The 16,393-nt window shown below is 33.3% G+C and overlaps 1 protein-coding gene across 1 annotated transcript; it reads left to right on the plus strand.

Moving 5' to 3' along the window:
• The first annotated feature begins 370 nt into the window (after window positions 1-370).
• LOC113399942 (nucleosome-remodeling factor subunit NURF301) lies at window positions 371-15,932 on the plus strand. The gene is made up of 18 exons (XM_026639253.2): window positions 371-2,149; window positions 2,724-3,006; window positions 3,183-3,643; window positions 3,847-4,074; window positions 4,162-4,334; window positions 4,408-4,605; window positions 4,688-4,928; window positions 5,741-7,542; window positions 7,625-7,856; window positions 8,288-9,393; window positions 9,499-9,613; window positions 9,707-9,921; window positions 12,698-12,902; window positions 13,030-13,580; window positions 13,697-13,878; window positions 14,312-14,479; window positions 14,816-15,096; window positions 15,288-15,932. The coding sequence occupies exons 1-18, from the start codon at window positions 1,126-1,128 to the stop codon at window positions 15,491-15,493; spliced, it is 7,671 nt and encodes a 2,556-aa protein (XP_026495038.2). The 5' UTR covers window positions 371-1,125; the 3' UTR covers window positions 15,494-15,932.
• The last annotated feature ends 461 nt before the right edge of the window (window positions 15,933-16,393 follow it).

Here is a 16,393-nt window from a genome sequence, read left to right on the forward strand (position 1 = left end):
TGAAACCACTCAATGTTTGATGTTGCTAATTATGTAAAATGTCAGATGTGATTTATCAAAAGCGATGACTGTAAAGTTCGCTTGTTTTTATGTGTTTTTCTTCTTCTGGCGTGGTTCAAAATATATTCAAATATCCAAGAACAACACAGTATCTATTATGATAATAATAATTATTTTTGTTGATAATTATAAATTTCAAGCGATCAATCTAGGAAATTATGAAAATCTTTTGTTATCATTTGAATTTTTATTTAATGTAATAACATAGCTGTATAATACACTTTTTGTATCCAATTATATGATCTGGCAGCCTTGTTAAATGAAAATGACATTTTTTATAGATAATAGAACAAATAATGTTGCCTGTCCAATTAAAACAATTCTTACGATAACAAGAACTTTGAAAAATAAAATTATTTATAAGACTCCTTATTGATGAACATTTATTTTGTTTATTATATTTTTGCTGTATAAGCAAATAATAATAATGAGGTTTGAGCAATTCTGTTTATGAGGAGCAAATTGACTCTAAATACTAGGGTGAAATAAAAATGGCTGCTGTCTACCTATCCTGCCTGATAGCGACGTGAATTGATAAAGTGTTGTGCGCATCTGTTATGTAGTATTAATGATAGAATTACAACGGATGTTGCAATTTAGGATATATTGCATATATATCTTTGATTATTTGAATAAATTGTATGTGTATTATGTTTGATTTTTTAATGATATTCCATTGGTGTAAAATTCAATAACCCTCAAGTTAGAAAAACGACATGGCGGACTGACAATCGACCAATGAGAAGCAAGCATTAAGCGTTTCAGAATTGCATGCACCTATTCACATTTCGCGTCATTACGTTTTGGTGCCTTGTTTCTTAGATAATAATCCAAATTTGTGAAGTGTTAAGTTATGAACTAAATATTTTACTGACAAAACTGTGAAAAATATCGCGTTTATCCGTCGTACCATTGTTTCTGTGAAGCGTCTCAAAAGGCTGGGATCATGAATGCCTTAGATTTAGGGTGAACCTAAATACAATTATGTACATCGTTTTGTTATGGTAAACAATTATGTGTTTGCAATACACGTGCGGAATTGTACAAAATTGACAGTTGTTTATAATGATGACGGGAAGGGGGGCTAAAAAACGCGGGAGGCCCCCGAAATCGGGAAGTTTTGAAAAGAATAGAAAATTCCAATATCATTTATTGAAGAAACCAAAATATTTACAAGCACAAAATATAGGATCTGGTTCTCTCGCTAGTACTCCATCTGCATCAAGAGCATCCTCGCCACAAGGTAGTGACGTTAGTAGACGAAGTACAAGGAAACAGAGAGGCGGTAAATCGCATAAAAGTAAAAGAGGAGGATTATCAAATGCGTATTCACGAAGAGGATATAATCCTCAAGCCGCTGATTATCACGAGTCGGAATATCACTATGGTTCAGACTTCGGAGATGATTATAGTGATAGATCAGATCCTGAAGAAGATCGCGCCAGTGATAGCTCTGAGGGTTCCATAGTTGACGGTGCAGCAAGTGATAGTGACTTTTCTATCAGTAGTTATAGCTCTACAGGAGTTAACTCCCGAAAAACGAATAGTAATCTTCTTCGACCCCCAAGTCCAGATCCTCTCTGGTTACAACAAGAACGTCAAATACCTCCATTAGATCTTCCACCATCCTCTGATGATTTGATAATATCTCACCAATTAGTTTTACAAATAGTAGGTATTTATGAGGTACTACGACATTTCAGGCATTTGGTTAGATTATCTCCGTTTAGACTAGAGGATCTGTGTGCAGCTATAAGTTGTGAAGATCAGAGTAATTTGCTTATAGAGGTACATATAATGTTGCTTAAAGCTCTACTGAGAGAAGAAGATGCACAGCAGACTCATTTTGGGCCATTAGATCATAAAGACAGTGTTAACATTACTTTATTTCTGTTGGATACTATGACATGGCCTGAAGTTTTAAGAGTTTATGTAGAAAGTGATAAATCATTTGATAAAAATGTAGCTAGAATATTAAATTCATGTGAATATCCATTTACTACTGTAGAAGATCGTTTGGCAGTGCTTCAATTTTTGTGTAACCAATTTTTAATTACAAATCCAGTAAGAGATGATCTTATTAGTGAAGGTTAGTACGAGACACTTTTTAATTTTACCATAACCGTTGAACATATCAATTAGTTAAGAAATTGTTTTGTAGCAATAATTGATTACTTTTGTTCCCAAATACTAATTATTTGGGAACAAAAGTAATGCATATGCATATTTTGTGCAGGTTTCATGCCATTCATTAAAAGTAATGTGTAATTTATTCTTCACCTTGAATATATTGATTTTAACTAAATATTAGTATTAGTAAAGACTAATAATTTTGACTCTTTAGTATTTTTTATGATAATAAAGAAATCAAACTCACTTGCTATATTGATTGTCAAAACTCATGCATTATGATTCAAAGACATCAAAAGATAAAATGCAGGCAGGCAAGTATATATATATCTTTTGGTGTGGTATATCTTTTAGTAATATTGTGTTTTAATAGTTCTTCTATAAATATAAGTTAAATGCTCTTATTTTCTAACTTCCAGCCTATTTGAAACTTAAATAAGTTTATTAAAAAATTATAACCTTAGGAATCTTATATTTATCAAAGTTTTATTTGTTTTAAGTGTTTTCAATAAATAAAAATATTTATATTTCAGTTCCTATACATTATGATGACCACTGTCGAGTTTGTCATCGGTTGGGAGATCTTTTATGTTGTGAGACATGTCCAGCTGTTTTCCATCTTGAATGTGTTGATCCACCATTAGTAGATGTGCCTTCTGAAGACTGGCAATGCGCTCTTTGTAAACAACACAAAACTGTTGGTGTAACTGACTGCTTGCCAGATGCAGAGAAACAGGGTCTATTATGTCGCCATGAACATTTAGGTTTTGATAGACATGGCAGGAAGTACTGGTTTATTGCAAGGAGAATTTTCGTGTAAGTAGCTATTCAGTTATAAAAATATATATATATATATGAATGCTGCTAGCTGACTGTCACAAAAATGCTTATTTTTCTTTTAGTGTGTATAATAAGAGCTTTATAAAATATTTAAAAAAAAACAATTCATAAATAGAGTAAAATAAAAATTATAAAAATGAATTGTTATACAGGGAGGCTGATAATGGTGATGTCTGGTATTACACCACAGCCCAGCAACTTCAAGAACTTTTGGAAGTTTTAGATGCATCTGAAATGGAAGCTCCTTTAGTTCGTGAGCTATTAGAAATGAAACAAGAAATATTAAGACAAATGGATGTAACAGAAAAGTTAACTAATCAAGCTAAGGGAAATCGTAAGTCGTATCTAGAAGTAGAGAATGCTAATATAATTAAGCAAAAAAGAATGAAAGAAGAACAGAAACAAATAGGTCAAGGCAATGAATTTCAAGTAGGTGAAAAGGATGAAGAAATGTCTTTAGTAACTGATACAGATGTTGTAAATGAGGTCACTGTCACTAGTGATGAAACTGTAAAAGATGACCATGATGATACAGAAGAAGAAGACTCTAAAAAATCTAAAAATAATTGCACACCTAAGTTAAAGTCTCTAATACAAAAGAAAAATGATGAGAGTAAGTTTATTCTTTAATCCATCACATTTATTAAATTAATAAATTAATTTAGAACAAAATGAAAAAGGCAAACAATATCTCAGTTGATATGTTTTAATATAAATTTATTATTGCTGTAGTTTGTTTGAGTAAATTTTCTCTAAATTGTAACCTCAAGATTCGATGGAAAATTTATTGACTTTAAAATTAATTTGATCTTTCAGTTACGGAACGAGTTACAAGATTGAAATCAAATCAAATCTCAAATGGTACATATCTTTTTAAGTTAGGCAATGAAAATGCCTTCAAAAGTTATGTTAATCAATATACAACTAATCCATTAGCTTTAAATAAGCCCCAAAGAAATGAAGAAAGAGATAAAAAGCGTTATACTTCACATAAGTTCTCTTTATCTTCAGGACAAGAATTTAAATGGGTTGGCCTGTTAAATGGTAATTATAAATCTAAATTGTGAATTTTACTTTCATGTATTCATTTAAAAAAAAGATTCAGTGAACTAATATAATTGTTTTATATAGCAACAAAACCATTGTTTGTCACCACATTAAGACAAACGCTACTACAACTGGAATCTAATATAGTACTACAATTTATGCATCCTAATTGGACATTATTACGGAAGCCATGGGTACAGGCCGTTCAACTCTGTCAGGCACCTAGGGACTTTGCCAGGGCATTGTGTGTATTGCAGGTCTGTACAAATAATTTAAAGTAAAACTTTGTTAAATAACAAAACATTATTAAACATATGTTTTAATCAACAGGCATGCATTAAAAATGCTGTTTGGGTACCAGCTTGGCATGAGCAATTAGGTCATGTCAGACTTCTAAGAACTACAGCAGCTGAACGAGAAGAACGTAAGAAACTAGATAAAAGAGAAAAAAAGGAGAGGGACGAAGAAGAAGAGCGTTATAGGACTGCTTACAATTTTGTTAAGTTTTCTTTAGGTTTAAGACACCAGGTAATACAAAATCATTTTTTTAAATATATTTTTTATATATTTATTATGTATGCCTATTAACAAATTGTTTGTTACCTTTTAGGTTTGGAAACAAAAAGGAGAAGAATACAGAATTCATGGTCAGTGGGGTTGGTTATGGAATTCTGCAACAAGAAAATTCAAAAAGCACAATTCTAACCCTAAATTAAGCTTATATAACGGCCCTGCGAAAATTGCTGTCAGGGTCAGAGAAGGAAGTATAATAAAAGTATTGGCAGTAGAACCTAAAACTTACGAATATTTGACTTCAAATGAGACTGAAGAAAAAGATGTCACAGCAAAATGTAAGTGGTTATAAGTTTTTATCATTATAATGTATATATAAAAAATAGACTAGATACTCTTGATTTTATTTATAACATTTTTTGGTTGACTTAAATGAAATATTACTATAAATTGACCTATCTATTAAATTAAGAAAATCATTCTCCTTCAAATTACACTGTCATTTTTTTTTGCATGTGTTATTTATATTATTATTATATTATATCTCACCCCACTTCTTTTCGTAATTTAGACCTACAAGGTCAGATAATCTAGGAAAATTATTACAATTAATTAAAATTGAAAATACTTAAAATATTAAATAATTATATTAATGAAATAGTTGTGTCCAACATAGATTGAGAGCTATTGAAACCTTAGTCATGCAAATTTTATAGTAAATAACTTGTAAATGAGGTGAGGTGAGGTTTTGGGGTAATTTCTGCTTCAATAAAGGTTTAATGGATGCCCTTGAGAGAATTTCATCAGACCCATGCAGATTTCCTCATGATGTTTTTCTTCAATGCATGAAATGATTTATAAGCTCAAATTTAGTAATTTGATCTTATAATTATTTCATTTTAACAAAATTCAGTAATACTGGTCCATGTTTGCCATATGATACCTTGAAAAGGTACAAATTCATGTCAACACCTTTCCAATGATACTAAATTTAACAAAATAAATGATCTTACAGATATGCTGGAAACTAAGTTTTCCTTATTTTTCTTTTAGTAACATAATTATTAAAATAGATACTAATTTTAATGTTTTCTGGTATGTATCATAATATCTCAAAGAATGTAATTTTTAATTTGTCTATAATTTACAGTGCCAGCATCTATGAAAAATATGAAATTAGAAAAAGAAATCGATGACTTTGAAGAGATTGATGTAGAAAAAGCTTTGAGTTCCTCAACAAGAAGATATTATCCTAAGATAGCAAGAAAATCTAAATTAGATGATTTTTTAGCTCGACGAACATATTTGAAATTTATGGAAGAAAAAAAGTTAGGAAATCTTTTAAGCAATATAAAAAAAGAAGAAGTAGGTTTAAAGAATGAAGAAGATAAAAATGTTGACATTGAAAACGAAGAACCAGATGCTGAAGAATCTGCTACATCTGATAGGGAAGTTAAAACTAAAAGTATAACTGTTGCTTCAAAAGATGTAGAAGCTATCAAAGATAAATTTAAAAGTCTAAATAATTTAACAAAACAGTACAAATGTTATTCAGAAGGTTGTAATAAATTGGAACCATCTGCAATATTGGCAGGTTTAAAAATTGATTGTTATTCACCCTTATGTATAGAAAAAGGCTTACTGTTAAACCAGTTACTTTCATTGCTGAAAGATGGTTCAAACAATTATAATTTGCTTTTATTTGCAAATTCAAAGGAAAACAATAAAGCATCAATATTAGAGCAATATTTATTAGGAAAAGCTCCTAACTCAAACAATGAGAATATTTTATCTGACTTATTATCCGCAGCAGCATGTGCTCAAGAGTGTGACAACAAAAATTCGGATTGTTTTGTCAAGAGAAAATCTACTGAAGATAGTGATGTAAATTTTAAAATAGATAAAGCTGGTAATGATAACAATTCAATGTGTTTAATAAAGTCTGAGAGTACACTCGAAGAATCTGCCGTTCCTGCTGTGGGAAATGAAATGGACATTGATATTACAAGTAATAATAATGATGACAATGAAGTTGAAATTGGTCCTTTGAAAGAATTAACTGACCATGAGCATCAAGAATCTAAATGTGAGGACAATAAAGAGCGTCCTCCAATACCTAAACTAAAAATTACACGAGGAAAATCTGCGAAAATGTCTGCCAACTCTAATAAACTTACTATGAATGATAAAGGGCATGATTCCTCCTATGAATGCTCATTAAAAACAGAGAAAGAGTCACAAAAACCGAAATATCGTGCTCTAGTAAACAGGCGCTTTGGAATGCCTAGAAGTGTAAAAAGAGAAGACAAAATAAAGGAAGAAAAAATTGATGGTGCCATTGTAAGGATATACTCAACTGAGAATCCCAATGGAAAGGTTTATCTCAAGAGAGTACAAACTGCAGCAGTAGAAAAGAAAAAGAAGAGGACTCCTGTTAAATATCCATTATGCTCATCATTTCACACAAAAAGCAAAGCTAAGACTATTATGGTTTTGCCTCATCATGAACTAAAAAAGCTTTGCAGACAAGCTGGACACAACACAGTAAGTGGTTTTAGCCATAGTGCTAAGCCAAATCAGCTGGTATGGCCTTATCCTTGTGCAAGACCTCTTTTTAAGACTTGCTGGCTCTATCGAACAGTCAATTTACAATGGCTAGCTAGTGCAGCGTTGCAGTTACGTATAATGTGGGCGTGCTTACGGTGGGACGACATGGCTGCCAAACCAGCCACTGCTGACGGAAAACATCAACTTACCACCGACACAGAAATTGTTTCACTTGAATTATTGAAACATCGACATATTGGTCAATTTTCGGAGCGAACACAATATCTTCGCAGAAAAGTAGTTATACCTTTAGAATTGCCTAAAACAGTACGAGAGGTGACTTCTATACGAAGCGGCTTACGTAAAAGAAAACGAGCTGAATCTCCCCAAAATACTGAACCTCAGGTAAATTTTCGATTTATTTATACTAAAACTAATTTTAATATCCAGCTTAAATGTAGATGATGTGAGATGTATACACTTTTAGGTAACTGAAGAATGGGTAGACGAGGATAAACTAGAGTTATGGGAAGTGCGGCAATACGGTGAGCGCGCCGAAAGAGTAACTCCCGTGACTCGCACTTCAACTGGTAAATTGCCACAACGTAATATCGCCCCAGCTCTACCAAATGCATCTGACCTTAAAGATAAAATGGAGCAGCAATTACGTGAACAACGAGCCGCTCATCAACAAAAAAGAGCACTTGAGATGTCACAAGGTATGCTTTCTATTTCCTTATATTTAACTAAATCCGCCCATTGTACAACACATTTTAGTTTTTACGTTTTTTTTTTATTTTATTTTTTTATTTTATTTTTTTATTTTACTAATTTTGTTTTACTTTTATTTCTGCGTGTTTCGTTTTGTTTGTGGTGTACAATAAAGTATATTTCATTTCATTTCATTAAATAGGATAACCTTAAAAACCTCTCATGTTTGTAAAAAATAAAGAATTAACCTTTACAAAGATGTAAACATTCTTATGACAACAACAGTTATTTAATTTGGTAGTGTATAGATGTACTATGTAGTGTATTAGTCAGTTTGAATTCATTCAAAGTTTAGAGAATAATTATTAACATAGTAAATGATGTAAATGCTAACTTTATCTCTTTATATATATATATATATATTTTTTTTTTATTACAGAAAAATCGAAGAATACTCCTAATCAAAGCTCTGGTAAAAGTACATTGACTTCGTTGCTTACAAATGCTAATACACCAACTGGTCAAAAGACTGTAATTGGAACTAGAAGAATTATTATGACTAAAGGTGCTGATGGCACTACAAGAGTAATAAGTCAACCTATTGGAAGTGCAAGTAAATCAATTTTATCCTCTGAAGCCACAAAATCAAATAGTACACCTCAAAAAGAAGGTCCACAAAAAGTTCAAATAATAAGAGCCCCAGATGGTAAAATTACAGTTCGAGGGCTACTTGCAGGACAACAATTAATACAAATGCCAGATGGTAAATTACATGTGGTTATGCCTGGGCAACAAGGTATAGCTGGACAATTAGTTGCTGCATCCCCCGCTGCTAAGTCAGATAATGACACGATTTCTAATGATAATACTGATAAAATTGGCACCCAAATGAAAAACAACACAGAAAGCACGGTATCGATTCAGTCACCTCGAATTGCAAGTCAAACAGCGTCTCAGTCAAGTTTGCCTACCAGCCGACACATCGTTGTACAACCTGCTCAGCAGGTGGTCGTTCAAGCCCCACAGCAGATGGTGGTGCAGTCTCCGCAACAGGTTGTGGTGCAGGCGGGCGCGCGCACCCCGTGTCCGCCGCGCATGCAGCCCGTACAGACAGTTTTAGTGCAGGGCCAGATTCTGCAACGTCCGCAGACGCCGGCACGCACACCCGCCCCGCGCCCCGCGGCACCACGCCCGCGCGCCACCACCACGCAGCAGATAGTCGTGAATAACCCGGCTCTCGTGCAGCAAATAGCGGCGGGAAAGATCCAACTCGCTACCGTGAACGGACAGCAGGTGCTAATTCGGCCGACGGGCAATAACCAGGCGCAGATTGTAGCGCACATCGGCCAGAGCCCATCAGTTGCAAATCCGTCACCTGCTCCGAGTCCGTCCCCAGCTCCAATCCCGGTGGCGTCGGTGCGGCCGGTCGTAGCGCCCCTTCCGGCAACCGCCACGCAACCGACTCTCACTGAGGATCAGATAATGGAAAAGCGTCTTCTGGCTGGTCAACCACCAGGCACCGTCATAAAAACCGTTACTGCGCAGGTGATTATAGTTCTAGATGTATAGTCCAGATTGGTCCAAGTATATTTGTAAACATATAATATTGTTGCTAGAAAAAAAAATCATCATTTTAATTAACTTTTAAAGGTGATGCAAACGAGCAGCGGCCCAAGCATCGTCCTACAGGGCCTGCACGGCTATTCGCTAACGCCACAACAGTTGGCATTAGTACAGCATCAAGTGAAGCAGCAACTTTTAAAAGGTAATAATTTCATGGACATGATTTGCGATTATTTCGGCAATCGCAAATGTCTCATTGCATAGTCTCGGTAACGACGACTAAATTTAATTTTAGCACAAGAATCAACAGGAAAGCAAGGCATGCTAGGGCCGAGGAAGATGTACTTAGCGGTACAGCCCACGCCGAGCGCGCCGCCCCCGCTGGCGCCCGTGACGCCGCAGCCCGCGCTGCACGCGCTGCAGCCGCTGCAGTCGCTGTCCGCGCCCGCCGCCGCGCTGCAGTCCGTGCCCTCCCCCGCACCCGTCTCTGCGCCCACGCCCGCTCACCAGGTAATTTATTATTATTAGGAGGGAGGCCGACTGCGTGCCCATAGCAAACAGTTTGCTCAGAATGTGGTTAAGATTTTGGGAATGAGGGTTGCCACTTACGGTATGGAAATGTTTGTTTGCCTATCGTGGATTAGAATATGAAATATGCATTTTATAAATAGAATGGGATAAAATATTTTTAGACTATATATGTATCTTATGGGTCAAGGTGTTTATCAAGTGACTGACGTCGTTATGAAGAACAATTTACACTAACTAAAAGTAACAAAACACCGTAAGAGGGCAATTTCTACTAAAAATAAAAGTCCACCACCGATCTTCGTCACCTTACAATGTCTAAAAGTGTAGTAACACGACATCAAAAGTAAAAATCAATATCAAAAGAAACCTATCTAGACAAGCAAATGTGTTTAAGTTCAGTATGATTTGGCAAGATCATCTTTAATATTTTAAAAGATACATTTATTAATTTGCGTATGTTTAAATGTTAAAAAAGGTAAAAAAGTTAATCAAAAATAAAAAATATGTAAAGCATAATTTTAAAATAATAACTACAAATAGTTATGACTGCAGGTTATTGCATGTAAATTGGCACTGTCAATTTGTGTCAAATTAAGCAGAGCAGTACCTCAAGAAATGACTGCTTCCATTTTTTTTATATGCCTCTTTATTAATAGAAAATAAAGGATTTACTTTCAATTGCAAAATTTATAAAATATAAAAATATTTCATATTAATACATGTAGTAATTAAATATACTGTTGACTTAATTGCGCATTATGCTTGCCTGGATTATTTAAGTTTTAACACGATTAATGAAATAACTTGTAAATTACTTAAATAATGGGATATTTTAGTATGACTAATTAACTACTTTGGTAAGACTGGATATTTTTAAATATTAGGGACATTTAAATATGCAGCAATAATTTTAGTATTTTAATATATTCACCAAAGACTTCTATGTAAATTTGTATGTAGAAAACATAATTATAACTTAAGAATAATATACTTATTATAATGGCTACGTACTGAACTATATCATTGCAATTTAGTATTTACTTTGTTTGACGTAATACATCATAGACAATATATGACACATTTTAACATACCTATAATTATAATAGTAAGTCATATAATATATATAGGGTTATTGCAAAAACAATCGCATTTACAAATAAAATTAATATCACCAAATAAATATAAATAAAATATGTCTACTGTTTTTCTTTTTGCCAATTATATTTTCCATGTGTTGTAATAGTTAGATTAGTAAAAATATTTAGCTTCCTTTTCAACATAATGGGTGAATGGTTTCACAAAGTACTTAAGTATTCCGAAAGTATTCCATTTGAATAAAAAAAGTAAAGCCAAAACTTTTATTTTTAAAATACTTTTAAGTAAAAAAATAAAAATATCTTTAAAATTTGGTGATATTTGCTCAGGCCCATTCAGTTTTTTCAATAGCCCTGTATTGGTTTAATTGCTATTTAAATTACAAACATTGATACCCAATTTACTTATATTTTGGTTTAAATCAAGAGTGTACAAGTAAGAGTGTTTGAACACTATTTTCACAAATTTAATCAAAATGGTAATGATTATTAAGTGTATTAATCTGCGTTGCTTATTCTAAATATAGAAATTTGTAATGATTAAGGTTTGTTTGTTGCGTTTCGTTTCTTATGTACAAAAAATGCCAAAAGTTGTTTATATAATTAACTCTTTGTACGTAAAAAGAAATTTAATCCAGAGTTACTCGATCCTATTTTTTTTCGTTTAATAATTTTACTTCTTTTTTTAGATTAAAGTAAAATGTTTATGTTGAAATCTGATTCATCTATATCTATTTATTTCCAATCTAATTTCTACAAAGGATATCTAAAATGTATACACTTATATCTTCCATACAGTTTACATTTATTTAATAATATTCCAAGGAAAACGTATCTTCATATCTATTGAACATTATTATTAGTTTAATTTTTTGTATAAATTGGATTGATAAAAGGTGTACAAAGAATTTTGTCATATACTTTTCCACCATTCACCAGGTTGAGTATCAGTTTTATGGCTTTGACCAAAAAAATCACAATAAAAGTTAGCATTTAGTTTCATTTAAGTTTTTCTATTAAGCATAATAATATACTTTAATCCATTAGTTGTAATATTTCTTCCAATTATGTAGCAATATTTACATGGATATTTTTTATTTACGTTTTGGATTCCATTGACAAGTAATGATTAGAATATATTAATGAATACAATATTATATTCTATATTTGCAGTGTATATGTAGAAATTATTTGTGCAACTGGTTAGAGGAATTGCTCATACACCACCTGTTATATGTATGTAGATCTAATATTCAAACCATTTATAATAAATGGGTAGTGCAATATGGTGATTAAATAAAAATTTTAAATAGTTTTTGACTTTTATTTATCTGAGTCCTTTTATTTGTTTACGTTAAATTATTTTTCTCTTTGTTTATATATTTTATTATTAATGACGCTTGTGGGGGTGTATGGGCAATCAATTACTTCATTCAGAATACACATATATTTAAGGTAAAAAACAAATGACATAATATTAAAAGATCCTACTTTTAAAATAATATAAAAAAAATTATTATTGCTGCTATTTAATTGTATCTATTTGTTCTTATATATTCCCACAAACAACGAGTTATTTTTGTTTCTTTTTATTTAATGTTTTTTTCATTTATTTTTTGTTTGGCATGTTTTAAGTGACATTATATTAATTTTCCTTTTAGGATAGTAAAGCAGACGATAAAATAAAGCGACAACCATTATTTAATGGCGAAGATCATGTGGCAGAAGCCGTAAGTCATAAAGAGGCAATACCTTCTAAACCCGAAGATATACCAGAAAATAATACTAAAACTGATATAATTAACTCCGGTCATGACAGAGCTCAAAGTAACAAGTTCGTTCTCACACCAGATTACATACAGCAAAGTAAGTATCTTCATCATGTTAATAAAATTGTTTTATTAAATATTTTCGGTGACTAAGTGATTTAATTTCCGTCGAAATATATGAGTTAAAAACCCTTTTCTTAAAATCGCATGTGCGTCTTTTTCAGCAATTAAAAGCGCACTAAAACAAGAAAATTTAAACCCCGAAATAGAAGAGAAACTGCTTCAACTGCAGCGGTATCAGGAGAAACAAATGAAGCCGGAGGTGCAAGTGGAGCGTGAGGTGCGCGCCGTCGTCGTGCGCTCGCCCTCTCCGCAGCCGCGCCGCCGCGGCCTCTCACGGCACGACGACGACGACGAGTGGGTGGAGAGCAGTCCGCGCAAGCGATCCCGCGCCCGGCCGCCCTCTCCGCCGGTCGTGTTCACCGCCGTGGCCGCGCCCGCGCTGTCGCCGTCGCCGTCACCCTCGCCTTCGCCCTCGCTGTCGCCCGCACCGCTGCCGCGCGCACCGCCCCGTGCGCCGCCCGTGCAGCCGCCCGCCAGCGCCCCCACGCCCGCACCCGCTCAAGCCCCCACACCCGCCGTTCCCGATGATCGTCGTCGCGCCGCCTCGACTCATTCTCGATTACTTCTTTTGTTCAAGCACAAGGAGATGCTCAAGAAGGATATTATTAAAAAACGTGGTCTGCTCGAGAAGGAGCTCGGCGTAGAAATTCAGGTCGGTCTCGTTCGAATAATCAAAAAACTTGAATAAGTTTACGGGAAAGCTTTCGTTAAGCGAAGTGGTATCGTACTTATTCCCCTTATCGAAAGCTTCGTCACATTGAATTACAGAAGGAGCTCTCGGCGGAGCTGGCGCTGCGAACGCGCGCCGAGCGCAGCAAGCAGGAGGAGGTGCGCGGCAAGCGGCGCGTCGTGGTGGGCGCAGCGCGGGACGTCACTCCGCGCAACAATAAGAAGGCTAACAAGAAAGAAAAACTTCTCTGCATATGTCGTACACCATATGACAACACAAAGTACGTTTACTCAACCACTGCTCGAAACAGTCTCTAGAGTGAAATAAAATAAATTTACCAAAATTTGTTGACTAACAGGTTAATTATTATTAAATTAGTATGTTCACATTAAAACTAGCTACCAAATCCAGCTTCAAACCGGTAGAATGAGGGTCTACACAAAACTTTAATATCATAAACATACATCTCTATTGACCAGCATATTTTAATTTTAACAATCTTCATCATATTTGACTAAATTTACACAACTGTAAATAATTATACATAAACCCACTCTGAATCACTCCGTCCATTAGTGAAAATCCGTTTTTATAGTTTGAACGCGTACAGAGGCGGCGTCAGGACTTTTTTTATAAATGTAATAGTGATACTGACACATTGCGAGGTTGTCCTACCTGTGCAGTAGAGTTAATCGTTAAAATAAATATTACAGGTTTTACGTTGGTTGCGAGCATTGCAGCAATTGGTTCCATGGTGACTGTGTTGGCGTTACTGAAGAAATGAGTAAAACAATGGAGGAGTATGTTTGTTCGGAGTGTCGACGAGCCGAGGAAACTCAAGAACTTTATTGTTTATGTCGGCAACCGTATGATAATTCGCAGTATGTATTTGCTAATTTCGTTTGATTATATATAACTCTTAAGTATAGTTATAAACTGAGATTGAATCTGAATTAAATATTCAATAAAAAATACGTTGTTTTTAAAAAAGATATAAGCGATAAATTTTCGGGTATCATAATAGATATTGTAAAAAATATCAACTTAATGAAGACCGTTCCAATTATTGTTGAGGAGACTTATATGTATCTGATGCTTAGTTAAACCATGAAACGGATAAAATTAAATAAAAATTACGATTAGTCGTAAAAATATGTTATAATTTCGTAACAAATTACGCCTATTTTTTTTTTAACTCTAATATTCTTCTTTTACAGGTTTTATATTTGTTGTGACCGATGTCAAGATTGGTTCCATGGCAGATGTGTTGGTATTCTGCAGTCTGAGGCTGATAACATTGATGAATATATTTGCCCGAATTGTCAAAAAAACAATTCTGTAAATTTCGCAAATATGAAAGAGCTCACCCCCAAAGATTTCGAAAATCTCAAAAGGCTAGTTAAACAAATACAATTACATAAAAATGCATGGCCTTTTATGGAGCCTGTTGATCCCAGAGAAGCTCCAACCTATTACAAAGTTATAAAAGAACCTATGGGTTTGTATTTATTCTATTATTACTTATTAAATACATGATATACTTCAAGAGGTGTTCATTTAAAGTTAACGTAATTTTAATGCACGATTTTCATATTTTATTCACAGTCTAAATTAAAAATATTGACAGAATTGCACTGTAGTACTGACGTCTTTGTCTCATTGTTTACTTTTGTATGTCTTTATTTACAGATCTACAAACAGTGGAAAGAAAGGTGAATGACCAAACTTATAGTACGTTGAGTGAATTCATTGGTGATATGACTAAAATTTTTGACAATTGTCGTTACTTTAATCCAAAAGACTCCGAATTTTACCGATGTGCAGACGGTCTTGAAGCATTCTTTGCGCAAAAAATAAAATACTTTCGTGAAAAGTTATTTGAATCTACACAATGATAAAGTGCAGTGTGTCTTGTAAAAGAACAGTGAATAAAGGCCTTAAAAGGCAAGTTGGTTTAAAAGACATTTGATTTCATTAAAGTATGTTACATTATCTGGTCTGTAACACTTGTATATTGAAAACATTGTGATGAAATTTTCAAAGATAAATAATTTGTATAAAATATCGCTGGAGATATCAGTTGAGTCAGTCAGTTCAATTTTCATGTTAAGTATTTATTGTATTTATTAATGCTTTACATTTATAATAATCTTCATTAATACTGACACTCATCGGAAATGAAGCTCTATACAGAGGAATATGATTATATATAGTTTTGTGAAAAATTGTATTAGCTGATATGACTTAGCTACTTTAGTTTAAATTTAGTTTTTAGTTTAAGTAATAAGTAAACATTATTGTATGTAAGAAATAAATTTTATAATATAAATCTTATGTAAATTTTGTGCTTACCGTCCAATCCGAAAACATTATTCCAGTTAATTATAATTATAAAAATACGTTACATAGTTTAGCTATACATATACAGCTTAACTTTTCTATATTGAAAATAGTAGGTATTTTCTGGTGGATATTTTATTTTTTATCACGATTAGCGATTTTAAAGAAGCCTTTTTATGAAACGAATTCATCTTTTCTCTTTGTATATATTAGGTAATGTAAATTTATAATGTAATTGAACAATTCCATTTAAATAAAAAACGAGCAGTTGATATTTATCAGATTTTAATTAACTCTCATAATCGTATATTACCCTTCTCATTTTATTCCTTTTTTTTAAGTACAAGGAGTAATGGAGGAGTAGGCATGATTTTATATTTTCAACTGATATCTAATTAGACCTTTATAAAATATATTAGAATATAAACTTATCAAACGACATCTCCATTGTGTTA

The sequence above is a fragment of the Vanessa tameamea genome, chromosome 8 (assembly GCF_037043105.1).
Source record: "Vanessa tameamea isolate UH-Manoa-2023 chromosome 8, ilVanTame1 primary haplotype, whole genome shotgun sequence".
Taxonomy (NCBI): domain Eukaryota; kingdom Metazoa; phylum Arthropoda; class Insecta; order Lepidoptera; family Nymphalidae; genus Vanessa; species Vanessa tameamea.

Bases quoted from the DNA above. Each gene is read 5' to 3' on its own strand.
- LOC113399942 (XM_026639253.2), top strand. From the start codon at position 1,126: ATGATGACGGGAAGGGGGGCTAAAAAACGCGGGAGGCCCCCGAAATCG. The intron at 4,606-4,687 runs GTAATACAAAAT...GTTACCTTTTAG, and splicing joins CTTTAGGTTTAAGACACCAG to GTTTGGAAACAAAAAGGAGA. The intron at 7,857-8,287 runs GTATGCTTTCTA...TTTTTATTACAG, and splicing joins AGCACTTGAGATGTCACAAG to AAAAATCGAAGAATACTCCT.